General features: G+C 39.8%; 2 protein-coding genes across 8 annotated transcripts in view; both read left to right on the top strand.

The window, feature by feature from the left end:
- Nucleotides 1–1,178: 1,178 nt before the first annotated feature.
- lactbl1a (lactamase, beta-like 1a) lies at nucleotides 1,179–6,401 on the top strand. Its single transcript, XM_079479062.1, has 7 exons — nucleotides 1,179–1,428; nucleotides 1,638–1,782; nucleotides 2,462–2,571; nucleotides 2,738–2,895; nucleotides 3,198–3,427; nucleotides 4,571–4,676; nucleotides 4,833–6,401. Exons 2-7 carry the CDS (start codon nucleotides 1,677–1,679, stop codon nucleotides 5,806–5,808), a joined length of 1,686 nt encoding a protein of 561 aa, XP_079335188.1. The 5' UTR covers nucleotides 1,179–1,428; nucleotides 1,638–1,676; the 3' UTR covers nucleotides 5,809–6,401.
- A 1,697-nt stretch (nucleotides 6,402–8,098) lies between these two features.
- Nucleotides 8,099–14,944, top strand: part of eif4g3b (eukaryotic translation initiation factor 4 gamma, 3b) — a 28,261-nt gene continuing 21,415 nt past the window's right edge. Inside the window, exons 1-3 of one of the 7 annotated variants that reach the window (XM_079477917.1) lie at nucleotides 8,099–8,692; nucleotides 11,523–11,592; nucleotides 12,697–12,870. In XM_079477917.1, the coding sequence (XP_079334043.1) occupies nucleotides 8,547–8,692; nucleotides 11,523–11,592; nucleotides 12,697–12,870 (390 nt within the window). In that variant the 5' untranslated portion in view covers nucleotides 8,099–8,546. Of the gene's footprint in view, nucleotides 8,693–11,498; nucleotides 11,593–12,696; nucleotides 12,871–14,944 lie in introns of all 7 variants that reach the window. The other 6 variants (XM_079477916.1, XM_079477915.1, XM_079477914.1 and 3 more) reach the window with 6 other exon arrangements.

The following is a 14,944-nucleotide window of genomic DNA, read 5'->3' as shown; positions in this document are numbered from 1 at the left end:
AATTGTACAATGCTGGAACATCAATTCTTTTGGTTAGTGGTCTCATTTATCTGACGTTTGATTGCACAAAATGTGTCATAAGTTTCCGTGTCCCAATTCACATACCATCTGTCCTAAATAGTATTTTATTTAATTAGTATGTCCCAAATCATAGTATGCTGAAATGAGTATTCTCAAAGTACCTGGATCCCAAATCCATGGACACTGATATTACCCACAACTAACCGCAAGAAGGTGGAGTTTAGTGAGTTTACAGTGCATTAAAAATTGCTTCACTAAAGTAATAAATGTAAGTATACAGTACATACGAATAAATGAAGGAATAAATACTTAAATACAAGGAAGAGCTTTGTTTTGATGTTCGTCTATAGGCAACAACGGCCACTTCCGTTTCACGTTATAGGATGTCCCAGTGCGTGCATTCAGTTTTCATTTTTACACCCTAAAATGGATATACTTTTTCCTAAACAAAAGCAGTGCATAACTTTTAAAATGCCACAAAAAATGTGGCCCCCCTGGATTCATCTTGGGGCCCCCAGTTTGAGAACCACTGATGTAAACAAACAATTGAAGTCATCTCATACTGTACAAGAACAAGACTATGATGAGTTTTTAATTATCTGCAGATACAGCATTTCTTGAGAGTTTGAACCAGTGACATTTGTGAAAGAAAGAAAGAAAAACATTTTGTAGAATTTGCTGCCCTCTTGTGATAACAACAAAGATAAAATGTGACCTTATGTATTCAATGTTAAACACATTGTATAATTAGGAGTGTTCGTGGCTCTGCCATCTCTTGTTTTTAACAAAATAACAACATTAATTTGAACTGCAAAGCTACAGATTAAAAATTCAATTCAGAGTTTCATTGTGCAATTGAAATTGTGTATGAACTATAGAAACATTTACATTAACATTAATGCATTTGACGGACGTTTTTATCCAAAGCGACATACACCGCACAATACTATACGTTTGGACAAACATACTACGGCTATACGGAACTGATTTTTTTTATTAAACGTATAGTTGACCTTCAAAATGAAGAGGGCGTGTAAATGATGGCAGAATTTTCATTTTGAATGTGAACTATAAACCCTGATGATGGGCTAGAGAGATAACAGAGAGATGGCTGTGTAAGATCATCAGTAAGGATTCTCTCTGTGGGGTTTAGAGGAGGATATCTCTAGATTATGACGTACAGGCCTGCAGTTGGCTGAGGGATGGCGAGAAGTTAGTGAAAAGGTTATTGTTAAGATTAAAGCATGGACAGCTTTAGCGTAAGCATTGGTAATGTCTCTATGGTATAAGCTTCAGTGAAATTCCCCTCTGAAAGTCTCTAAAGGGAAAGACATCTGTTGACATTCACTATGATGTTGGAGGATCACATGCTTTGATTTTGCATCTCTGGACAGAGTTTAATTTGTGGTAAGAGCTCGGTCTTATATAATTGACAAACACATTGCTGCTGTATTGTTTTATTATTTGTTACATATTAAATATTAGAATGATATTAGAATATTAACATTTACATGTGCAATATAACTAAGTGTTTATTTTATTGGCTCAGGAAAGGATTGATGTGACAAATAATGTAATTGTGATTTTGGAGTAACTGAAACCGTATCTTTTCTAAGTAAATCTGCCTGTCCTGTGGAGAACAACAGACTGCAAAAATGAAAGTAAAATGGACAAAGTTAGGAATGGTCTTCTTTCTGCTTCTGTCCCTTGTCATGACGGGCTGTTTCATTTGGCAGTACAGACTCCCCAAAGCAAAACCAGGTAAAAAAGACTACAATAGAAATGGCTACAGAATGAGGGGGACAGGAAGTGTCCGTCAAATAAATGGATGGCCAATGCTTTTAGATTAAATGATGCACTTTACATACATTTGAAATCGAGATATGAAATTGAGGGATAGTTTACCCAAAATAATCCTTTAAAATCTGTATGACTTTCTATCCTTTGTAAAAAAACACAAAATGTAATATTTAGAGAAATATCTCTGTGGTTTTGTGTAATGGAAGGCACAAGCAAGCCAATATTGCTCTTCAAAATACCTTTTTTGTGTTCTGCAGGAAACAGAAAGTCATACAGGTTTTGAGTTACACGAGGGGGAATACATTATTAGAGAATTTTCATTTTTGGGTGAACTATCCCTTTATTGGGTGAAAAGCACTTATTTGGCTTTTCAGTCTTCTCATGCTTAATTAATGGTTTGCAGGCGTAAGCTATGGATTACCCGACACTTGACATTGGTTTGTAGATAACTGTGCTGTAGTGCTGTAAAGCCAGATTATCAGTTGGGGGAGGGGAAGAACTGTGTCAAATATACGATTTCAGACTGAGCTCCCACCCATGTTCAATGTCAGATCTGTCTTGTATTATATTATATTATTATAGATTATATGATCCTTCTGTATATTCTATATTTTACCTTTATGTGATCTTTTGACCTCAGTGGATGAAACAGTTTCAAAAGAAGTGAAAGAAGTGATGATGTGTCCACGGTTTCCTGAGCCTGTGCCATTGCAGCACCCAATACCGGTGCTCATGGAGGCTTTGGAAAAGGTCAGACATGTTTAATCCCACTCTGAGTAGGACATCAGTGGGAACTGTGATTTTTTTCTAGATTTTGATTTCCTTAATTTTCAGTTTTTGACATCAGATAATATCTAATACTTACAGTGTATCATAACATCCAAGCAGATTGATACTAGAATATATTATCCTCCAGGTGGATGTACTTTTGAGGACCAGCATTGATCCCACCAGACTGCCAGCCATGTCTGCCATTTTGATTTTTAATGATTCTGTGTTGTGGAATGGTAATTTTGGCAGAAGGAATGGAAGTGACCCCACATCCGCTATACCAAGCGAGTACACAGTTTACAGGTGTGTTCCAGTGGCTCTATACTGATGAATTTGACATTACTATTAAGTATTTCTTGATTTTATTTAATGCATTATAGCGTTTCTTGACTTCTGCTATTAGCTCCATGTCATGTGAATTTGGTTTGGGTGAGGGGTGCTTTAAAAATATTTTCTTACTTCAGTATAAGGCAAATATAAAAATTTTACATCATCTGATGTACAGTATGTCAATTTGTGACCTCACTTATCATTGTTCATAAACCAGAATTTATAATGATATCCTTTTTTTCATTTCCGTGTGTCGTTTGGTTACACCACATCAGAATTGCAAGCCTTTCTAAAATGTTTCCCACCCTGATGCTGTATAAACTTTGGGAGGACAAAAAAGTAGATTCCCTGGATGACCCTCTGGAAAAGTATGTGAAGAACTTTACCATTAAAAACCCTTCAGGGAAAAGAAGAGACCATAGCCTAAAATCTGTCTCTGATGGGAAAGATTCGCAAATCCAAGCGTCCTCGGTCACCCTGAGAAGGATGGCCAGTCAACTGTCAGGTGAGAACCACAGTTTCTCAAGCTGTCTTGACCTCAATCTGATGTTTCCATTAGATTAGAAGCTTTTAAAATGAAAAGTGTGAGGGATGGATTGAACCAAATTTAGAAAAGGGTCATTAAAAAACTGTGACTGACCAATGTTATAGTCCTAATGTGAGGTGAGACACGTATAGATAAAGTGTTTTAAAAAACAGTTAAGCTGCCAACTGGAATGACTTTATGGGATTGCCTCGGACCTGGCCTGGGATTACACTGGAAGGAATGTCCCTGACAGTGCAAAGTCAATTAACTTCAGATGATGTTTATGTAATATACCTGAAATAGTGCTACTGATGGATGTAGTAGCTATAACATCAACCAGAAATGAAATAGTCAATTTACAATGCCACATTTTTCTGCAACTAAATTTCCAATTAAAAAAACAACTTAACATTCAATACATTTTTCTTTTGGATCAACATTAAAGATCCAATATATGAACTTTAGCGGCTCCTAGTGGTCGGGTTTGCGAATTGCAACCAACTGCTCACCCCTCGCTTTCGGAGCACTTTGAAGGCTGACAACACCCAAGCAAGCTCAATTTGTACATGGCGTAGCCTACCCCATAACCTGACGTGCACCTCTCCAAAAAATATAACAACGCGTCAACTCAACGCGAAAAAAATAATTTGTTCTTCTGTATTCAACATCTCAAGATGCCACAAAAGTGACCGTTTACTTTCCACTACCACTGCTAATGCTTCTCAAACGAGCCGATTCTTCTTCAGCTCTTATCTTGGTTACATAAGCAATACACACTTGGCCACTGACACCTAGTGGTCATTGCCTGTCGACGCGGACAAGGACGCAGAAGTGTAAATGAAAAGCCCAAGTAAAAATTGGGCTTTAGGTTTCATCACATTTACGATTCTTTGCCAAAGGAGATACGAAACGCGCTCTGAGGAGCGGTTTGGCCAGTTTTGGCTACTTTAGAAACTACATAGCTAATTCTGTATATAGATAGAAATAGCTCATTCTAAAAACACAGCGCTTAAAGTCTTTATACACCTGTGAAGACAGGAATTCCTGTCAATAGATCCCAAAAATGACACAATGGACCTTTACATAAATTTGAATACATTTTGTATTTGCTACTGCTTACAGGTTTGCCGCGGCGTCTCAGGTCAACAACGTTACTGTGGAAAGGCACCACTCAGACGGCTGTATACTTACTACAAGATGATGTTCTGGTGTCTGACCCTGGTACAAAGTAAGTAAGAAGACAGTATTTTCCCTTCTTCAAATTTGCATTGAGAGGATGTTTAATGAATGAGAGGAGGTGTAAATAATTGATGAAAGTAGATGGAATGCACACACTTGTGGATTCTCTCTGGAGGAAGTAATTCTAGTCATCTCCTGTCCTCAGATGCTACTACAGCAACTTGGCCTTCTCCCTGCTGGCCCACGTGATGGCAGAGAAGGTGGCAGGAACAGATTATCAGAGCTGGGTGTCTGAAAATATCCTGCAGCCGCTGGGAATGGAGGACACCGGCTTTGAAATCACCCCTGACATAGAGAGCCAGATGGCAATAGGTGTGTACTCGAGTGGGCTGCCTGCGCCTCTCTATGACCTTGGCTGGTACAGACCGTCGGGGCAGATGTATTCCACACCTGCTGACATGGCCAAACTGGTGATGATGCTGTTGGGTGCCTACTACCGGCAGGTTCTACAGCCCGACACCCTCAAGACCATGCTGACACCTTTATTTCGCTGTGACGGCAGTTACTTTGCAAATCAAACAGGAACACCTTGGGAGGTGAACGAACGGTTGGGGTATGACATCATCCGCAAAGACGGGGATCTGGATGGTTATTCGGCCACCATCTCCCTCGTTCCACGTCTGAAGCTAGGTTTGGTCATCCTTATGGCTGGGATCAAACCTGATGAGGACCTTGTAGACAAGGTCTACAGTTATCTACTCCCTGCCATGGAAAGTGCCTTCAGAGATGCACGTCGTGTTCTCATCCCGCCTCCGGACCCTGTACCCTATATAGGCTATTTTACCTACAGCAACATAACATTTTATGAGATCAAGGCAGACATAAATGGGGTTCTGTCTATGGAGCAGTTCGGACCACAGGTGGACAACATGGTTCCAGTGAAGTACAGAACTTTGAAGCTCAGTTATTTGGAGGATAGGGTGTTTAGGGTTGTGTTTGAGAAAGAATACCCTTGTGAGCTGAAAGTGAACGCTGCCTCTGTGTCTCTCGCAGCCCAGGACGGGCAGCTCTTTAACTTTTACATCTTTAACAAAAAGGGTCTCTCACCAGGTTTCGATGTTCCAGGGTTAAACACCTATAAAGTTGCAAGGATACCTCGCAAACCCATTTTTACTGGTTGAAGACATTAAACCATAATGTTTGGGCTTGACCTGATTGGACTCAAAGGAACAGTTCACCCAAAAATGAAAATTCTGTCATAATTTACTCACCCTCAAGTTGTTCCAAACCTGTATACATTTCGTTGTTGCGTAAACACAAAAGAAGATATTTTAAAGAATGTGGGAAAGAAAACAGTTTTGGGGCATGCCCCGGAACTGTTTGGTTACATTTTCTTTTTCCAAATATCTTTTTTTTGAGTGTTCAGCGGAACATTGAAATTTGTATAGGCTTGGAGTAAAGTGAGAAAACTACAACAGCATTTTCATTTTGGGGGAACCGTCCCTTTAAAGCGAAAGAAAAGTGTCAAATTCAGAGGAACTTCTACACTTAAAACTAGTAGACATTTTTAATAAACATTTACCTCAAGATAAGATGCAGATTACCTTTGTTTTATTTATGCTGACTATCTTGGTGTATCGATCTCTTTCTGTTCAGTCAGAGGAATACAGTACACAATTAACAAATTACATTACTTTACTCATTTATATTATTATTTATTTCACAGAGAAACTTAAATGTCTTACTTAAATGCAAAGAATGTGCCTTTATTTTGGAGATCCTTTGTCTTGTCAGTGTTTTTTTTCTTATCATTAACTCTGTGCACGCACGCACGCACGCACGCACGCACGCACGCACGCACGCACGCACACACACACAGTGCCATTAAATTACATTACTGATTTAAAAAAACAGTGAATTTATATGAATTTATATATAAAGCCATTTTAGGTTACTATAAAACACTTCTAAGACATACAGAACAATATGATGGGTAGGTGCTTTGCATTTACATTTAGGCATTTGGCAGACGCTTTTATCCAAAGCGACTTACATAGCATTATCCTATACATTTTACTTAGGTGCAATCTATGGCAAGCCGAATAAGCTTTTAATCATTCTCATGATATGAATTTTTGATATCAACTATTCAATTTTTACTAGTATAATTCTTGATATCAACAATGTGATTGTTACTAGTAAGAAAGCCATTTTAGATATCTACAATTACTCTCAGATTTATTGATACCTGAAATCTATTTCCTGATATCAGAAATACCAAATGTAACATGTAAAAATTCGTTTACAGATGTCAATCTGTATTCCAAGTGAAAATGGAATTCTTGATATCAGGAATTAACATTTTTACTAGTAAGAAAGTAATTATTGATATCTAAAATTGTGGTTTTAACTAAGAATTGCACTTCTGATATCTGAAATACGATTTTTAACATGTAAGAAATGTATTATTGATATCTGAAATTGAATTTGAATAGAGTCTATTGTGATATTTAACTAGTAAAAATGCAATTACAGATATCAAGAATTAAGTTTTTTACTAGTTGAAATTAACATTTTGATATCAAGAATGTGATTTCAGCGAGTGATTGAGTAATTTTTTATATCAAGAATTCACATGTTTACTAGTGAAAATTTAATTACTTATATCAAAAATAGCAATTGTTACTAGTAGAAATTCCATTCTATCAAGACATATAATTGTTACTAGTAAAAATTGAATTGTTGATATCAAAAATTCATATCCTGAGAATGATTAAAAGCTCATTTGGCTTGCCATAGCAATCCCTCTTTGCACATACAAGAAAATATGATGGGTGCTGTACACATCTAAGCTACAATACAAATCGTCACAATCAAACTATACGACAGTTAGTGATGTAGACTGTATCGTTCTGGAACATTCGTGTTGTCCAGAACAATACAATGTTTTCACAACACTATTATCTTGCACTTTAGATGCAGAAGTGAAACCAAAGTATTCAATGCATGCAGCACGGTCTTTTTCAGCGTGCTTGTCTATAATAATAACAACGTTCCGATTATTTAATGTTTCAATAATTCGGCGCTTAGCTAAACTCGTTTAGATGTGAAATCGCTTATTAAAACGTTACCAAAAGCGAAGTCTAACGAACTGAACCGCGAGTTCATCTGTGGACGCAAGATGTCGCTGTAACATCACGAACCGGTATCAAACCGATCCAAAAAACGAGGAGACGTTCTGCACAGTACAAAGCAAGCGAGCGATGGCATTTAAAAGCAACGTTTGGGCTGAAGAGATCTAGCTAAAACGTTTTGCCATTAAACAATTTGTAATTATCTTCTTGGCTGACATCCAAGTACGTTTTAGGTTCCGTGCTCTGCACTCCATGCTTTCGAACACACTCGTTGACGATTACACAATCCGAAAGTTCACGGAAATAACCGAGGTAAAACGAAAGAACGGTCCTGCAGGACTACTGGAGGCGGCCACAGCGCCATGTTAAGCGGAATCATCACACTCCGTGGAGAGACTCTCGTCAAAGAGCAGTTGTAAACAGAGCATTATCCATTTTCCAAAAGGGGGATACCGGTCAAGATCGCCCTGGCAAGAAGAGGCGAACTAGGTCCTCGGAAACCCCGACCGGGGAGGGGGAACAACCCCCAAACCTTCAGCAATGAAGATATACCACAATAAGCGCTAGCTGGCTAATTTTAGCCTGCTATTCTATCAATAAGCTAGCTAGCTTGTTAGCTCAGGCTTTCTATCCGCTCAAACACCGGCAACCTGCTTCTACAAGGCCCGGTCTTGACGTTACTCGCCAGCAATATTTTTTACGTGCGTTTTTTTACGCGACAAGTCGCTTGCTACTTTATTACTGTAAATATCTACAAATCAGCGCGTTTGTTTTCTTTTTCTGCGATGAGTTTGCCGCCGAAAGCGGTGCCGAAACCAGCCGCTGGAACCGGGCCGTCACACTCGAGCCAGCTGCGGGCCCCCTTAACCCAAGTACCGCTACCGCCGGGGCCGCCTGTCGCCCAGCAGCATCCACCAGTACCGCAGACATCGTATCCTTCTCTAAAAAGCTATTTTTTCCATTGCAAATCTCTGTCTTTTGGCTGCGTTTCCAAATCTAGTGAGCTGCCTACTTAGACAACATTTTAGTAGAAGATCAGTGCTTTAAAAGACCATATAGTGGCCCAAAACCGTTGCCTAGGTTGGTCGCTTATGAAACCGACTGGTTCACTGTGCCTAAGTGACAGTTCAAGGATGTGTGTTTGTATTTGGGCTTGAGTGTTGTTTCTCTTCCATAGTTATGGCTATGACAGTTATTACTATGAGAATGGACCGCTGTCAGAAACCCATCTGCCGGTGTTTTGCCGGGGTGTGTGGATCGCACCGGGCCGGTGCGGCGACGCTACAGCATTTAGCTTCATGACATGTCAATCAAATGTCCTAGAATATACTTGGTCTCTGTATGTGACTTTACAAATAAGACGCAACACGTCTCTCTTTAAAGGTTGTTTGTCGGTAAATATAGCTTCATTTGAATGTCAGACGTGTTGCAGATCCATCTAAATGTTGGAGTGAGCAACACTTGTCGTGTCTCATTCTCAGGGAGCGTGAAATAAACAGGGATGTTTCGAATAATTGAGCTGTCAGACTGTACAGTGTCGTTTAAGTTCATGTCTGTAACGCTACAGCCCGTCTGTGCTCTTCTGACAGCATCCTGTGTGCTTAAGCAGCATATCACACACATGAAGCTTCATGTTCTCCGAGCCACTGCAGTAAAACAGCAATGGACCGCATATGTGTGTGCTGGAGAGTTGCTGGACAAACAAACTGCTGGTTTCATGTTGTCTTGTGAGCAGGGGATTGTAGTTTTCCTTTACATGTATTTGAATGCATTTTCCTCCTGACATGTAAATGACAATAGTTTGAGCAACCAGGAATGTCAATGGATGAAAAAAATCTAAACAGATCGTCACAGTCAGTCTATTCTTAGCTTATTCTTTCCTTTAGCACATCTTGTTTTGTTTTATATAATGCTGGGGATTTCCCAAAAACAGTCAGTGTTTTCTGTTTCTGTTCTGACTCTATAAGCATAGTTTTTTAAGTTATATAAAGATTTAAGTTCTGTTGCTATATTGGATGTATAGGATTGTGTTGTTGTCTCTTAACAAGTCCAACAGTGTATTTTACACAATGCTAATATTTTCCAAGTTTACCCTTTGAAGTTTATTTTAGCGGTTTGTTGTCTTGAAATCTACCTCCAAATGTTTACCATTGGTTTGCTGGGAGTTTATGTCAAACTCTTGACATTTCGTAATAATCCTGCTATTGATTAACATTACTTTCCTTCAGCGCTCGAGCATCAAAGCATTTGGGGGTAATTTTGATCGTTTGAAAGTGAAACGGAGAGAAACTGGAGAATAGATCTTGTCATTGTGTATCTTGAACACAGCTCAATGAAACTTAAAATAATCGGTAACCTGCAAACCAGTTTAAACTGTGGCTGTAAAGGCATGACGTGAGCACCAGATTGCTGGTAAAGATCCATGGCAGCATGCCAAGGGAAAGTTTAAATAGGTACTAACAGCTGTTGTATTACCCCAGTTACAGTAAACTCTACATTTTATCAGTATGAACTCTCTCTGTGTTTGTGTGTGCGCCTGTGGCGCAGAGGAGGAAGGTTCCCCTCCCTTTTAACAATAGCCTGGTTGTACAGCAAAACTGAGGCTGGGCTGGACATGGTAGACACATCTCCATCTTCAGCCTCTGTACTCCTACAGCATGCTAATAGACATTGTGCTGCTTGTTTATGACAGTTTATGCTGCACACTTCCACTCAACTGTCTTAAATCACAGATTGTGATTTGTGCAGCCAAGATCCTTTTTAATTGTTAAAATTTGTTTTATTAAAGAATCACTTGTTATGGCACCATAAGTAAATAGACACAATCTTTTTATTTAGTTTTTTGGACATTTCTTGGGACAAAAATGTATAGCCAGAATTCTCTTATTTGTACTGTTCTAATTTCTCGTCTAGTGAATTCCAGTTTGCTCCACAGAGCCACTTGGATAACCCCACTGGAGCGCTCTATGTGCCAGACTAATGTCCTAGTTGCTGTGTGTCACCAGTCTCTTCCTTTGAGGTTGTTAGCTTTTTTTGCTCTAGTAACAGTTACTAGTGGAGGAGCTCCACTGTTTGGTACTTGCTCCCAAAAGTTGCTTATCATTAGCATAAAGTTGAACAATACTCAACTTTGTCGCATTGCTAGACACACCCACTTGACGCCAACGGACACTTTCGTTTATGGTAGCTGTAGTTGCCATTGAAATGAATAAGATTGTCGGTCTCTCACTGCAAGTCTATGGCGGTGTGAACGGGGCTTAACCCCACACTAGCTTATGAAAGAAGAGCTGAAAAAAGTTTACATTTTTCACAGAGCCAATCTTGTCTGAGAGTTACCTTACTTACGTTTCCTTACTTAAACAAAATGGTGTACGTGAAAAACTAGTGTCATCTGAAACTGTCATTGTGTACTCAAACCTGTATGACTAACTTGGTTCTGTGGAACAAAAAATAACTTTCGAGAATGTTGGGGCTGCTTTTCTTTAGCACATGGAAATGTTAACTTTCTTTTCGTCACCTCCAAAGAGGGTTTTAAAGTTTTAATGTAACATTAGAGTTAGTAAAATACGAGGGAATTTATGTATGAACTATCCATTTAAGAAACAGTGATGTGACATAAAAAGATTGTTTGTTATGATCTTTGTCGCCTTCATTTTGATGTCGCTGTGCTTATCTGCATTCTTTTATGCATTGTTTTCCCACCTTGTTGCTGTGTTTGGCCTTAAGTACCTGCTCAGAGTTTTCCTTAATATTGCCCCTAGGATTCCAAGAGTGCCGCCTCCCCTGGATGAGCGAATCTACAACACGCAACCCGTCACTGCTGTATACAGTGTGAGTTAAATGCTCCATTCTCCCTTTTGTGTAACAGTCACATGTAGATATTAAACTTGTCACCGGTCATCTTAGATAACCTAAATACGTCACACCTACCAAACTCTTACCAAAGATCTGCACCAAGCCTCTACTTTTAGAATGAGGTGCTGATATGTTTGCAATACTTGAGAGATAATGCTTCAATAGTTATTGAGAAACTGTTAGATATTTCAGGTGCCACATAATCACGGTTACATTTATATGATCACATTCAGATGATTTGTTTCAGAGATGAGTGACAAGAAGTCCAAAGAGAGGGGCTGGGAGAGATGTACATGGGTGGGAACACTTTTTCTGCCGAGTTCGTTTTGTTCTCCTGTTCCTGCTTCCTCTGTTGGGTCACAGAGCCCCCTCAATTGGGATTACAAGCACAGCACCCCACCCTGGAAATACCTAGGTTGCTGGATAAACTGCCTAATCCTTGCAGATAAGTGGGTCAGTCTCCAACTGCTGAGGCTGCATGGGAAAGTGCGGATTTTGGTAGAATATGAGCAGAAGGACAGTGAAATCACCTGTGTGCGGTTTAGATGTCAGATTGAGTCGTCGTTGGATACGTATGGTGGGCTACCATTGGATGTTTGTTTAAGAGCTGGTCTGGCTTGCAGATGAGCACAGTTTAGACCTGTTTGAAGCCTTCATGACTTTGATCTGCAAAAAATAGACGACGGGACTGCAGGTTTCTTGTTTTCTGTAATGACTTATTGGGTTGCACAGGCTGCAGTCTTTCCTGGTGCAACCACCAAGCTAATCTCATTATCAGCTTCTGGCCCATGCTTGGGATTTATAATTACAGCAGCAAATTTCAAAATCCAAGCAGAACTGATTTACAACGCTGTGCCCTATACATATAAAAGCACACAGTATACAGTTTTTCTGTACTTGGCGGTCACTGGAGCGTTTCACGCTGTGGCTGTTTGCTGTCTTCATATAAGCAAAGGATGATGCAAGTGAGGCAAAGAGACTCTGAGAGACCTGGAGCCAGACCACACGGTCCGGTCTGGAGTGGTAAAAAAACATATGCCTTATGTTGCTTTGATTGATAGTTTCCTCTCTGTATTTCAGGTACAGAGACCCTATGTTTCTCCATACACAGCACATGAAATCAACAAGGGACACCCTAACCTAGCGCCCACACCGCCAGGTCACGCCTCCTCCCCTGGACTCTCTCAGGTATCGGTTTCAACAGTATCCACTGCGCATCTGTATCACCCTAAAAGCTGGGAGGCAGGAGGAGGGGTGAGTGCTTGCGCAGATTATTCTGTTTGTCTGTGTTTGTGTGTCTATGTGTGTAGGTTAATGTGCCTGCTTGGACCGGGTCATATATTTAAAATGCACCTTTTGATATAAGTATAAAGTCAAAGCTTTTTTATTTTTAGTCGGCCTCTTTAAAGACTACATCATTATATTTGATGTATGATTTTATATTTTTCCGCCATTCCTTCAACAGTCTTGCAACTGTCAAGTCAAGTCAGCTTTATTTATATAGCGCTTGTTACAATTTTCATTGTTACAAAGCAGCTGTACAAGAAAACCCTAACTGTATGTTGGCAAAATGTATGTGTAAATATTGTTGTAAAGATATGTACAGATAGCATCCAGCCCTAACAGGATAGTTAATCCAAAGATAAAAATGATGTCATTCATGTTATTCACTCAGACTCTTTAACACAAAAAAAGATATTCTGAGAAATGTCTCGGTGGTTTTGTGTCCATACAATGGAAGTCAATAAGGGGCAAATTTGCAAACGTTCTTCAAAAGATCTTCTCTTGTGTTCTACAGAAGAAGAAAAAAATTCTCGATATATCTTCTTTTTGTGTTTTGCGGAAGTAGGAAAGTCAAATGACAAAAGGGTGAATGTTCATTTTTGGGTGAATTATCGCTTTAATATCTTGTCTGTTACTGATGTCACTGTCTATTTATTACATGCTGATTGAGACTCTTTAGAGGTCAGTAGAAGAACATTTAAAGAAATGAACTATGGGCCATATAATATAATCTTATTTAGCACATATTTCTTGAACAGCACGTAAAGCCTAATGCGTTTCATTGAGTTTAGAAGGATCTTTTTTCCCAACAAGACAAAATCTTGCATAATCTTTGAGAACCTGCTGTGCTGGCTGTCAAAGCGAAAGCAGCACAGGTTCTAGTGGTCTAACTTAGTCATCACAGTAAGACTGACAAAGCAATCCCGGTCCGCTGTGATACATTACTTCTCCGTATTGCATATGTTCGATAGAAACCCTGCATGAATGGGTATGCGGGGTGAACTCTATCATATTAAGCCTGCTTGGAAGTTTAAACCCGTGTGTCATTGTGAAAGAATGCTCATTACCAGTGTCTGTGGGTGTGTACAATCTGCGAACGCATGCCCTGTCACACAAACACACACACACCATCAGGGTGACTCAGCTGTTCCCAAGCTTGTTATCTGTCTGAGACCAGCGCTCACATTCCCACTCCATGCCTGCGCCGCACCGCCAGCGCACGCAACCTGCCAGCGAGAGCGGCTATTAATAGCATCAGCACTAAGCTTGCTCCAGAGACTAAACCTTAATTACCCATCTACCCTCTACCAAAAACTTGCATGCAACTGCAGGAGAAAAAGTGGTGGGGTTAAGGGGCGTGAACCGAGATATGGATATGTATAACTTACTTTCTTCTGCAAAACACAAAAGAAGATATTTTGAAGAATGTTTATAACCAAACAACACTGGCCCCTATTGACGTATGGACACACACCCCTTCTTACTACATCTTTTTTTGTTTTACACAGACGAAGGAGTCATATACATACATGAGGGTGAATAAATGACGACTAAATTTATATGAATGTGTATCTCTTTAAATACGTTTCACAAAATAACAGAATTATGCCGCCACTCCTGCCTTCTAGATAGATATCGCCATTGAGAAATCAAGTTGATCGTTATTCATCATGTCGGCAATCTTGTCGATTATTGTTGACAACAAAGCAATTATACTTGTCGTTCTAGAGTATATTTCAGTTTATTCCCTCTGGTAACCTGGCTCACTCTGTATAAAGTCTACCCACTTGCGCTGTACCTTGGTTCTGTAAAGCAGACTCCGTCTGCGCCCACTCACGTCCGCTCAGGACTACGCCTCTGTTTCTCTCTCCCTCTCACTGCCTTGAAGGCAGCGTTGAGGAGATGGCAGATTTGTCAGTGTCAGCAGACCGCAGTGTTTTCAGCGGCAGGGAGTGGACGCGCGTGCTCACACTTTCATCCACAGAGATTTCCACAGGGAGGTAAAAACGTACATCCTTTCTAACTGCTGTTTCTTTCTCTTCTT

This window comes from Barbatula barbatula (genome assembly GCF_947034865.1).
Source record: "Barbatula barbatula genome assembly, chromosome: 17".
In the NCBI taxonomy this organism is placed as follows: domain Eukaryota; kingdom Metazoa; phylum Chordata; class Actinopteri; order Cypriniformes; family Nemacheilidae; genus Barbatula; species Barbatula barbatula.
The sequence above is the reverse complement of the archived record's forward strand: the minus strand, read 5'-3'. Positions and strand labels throughout refer to the sequence as shown.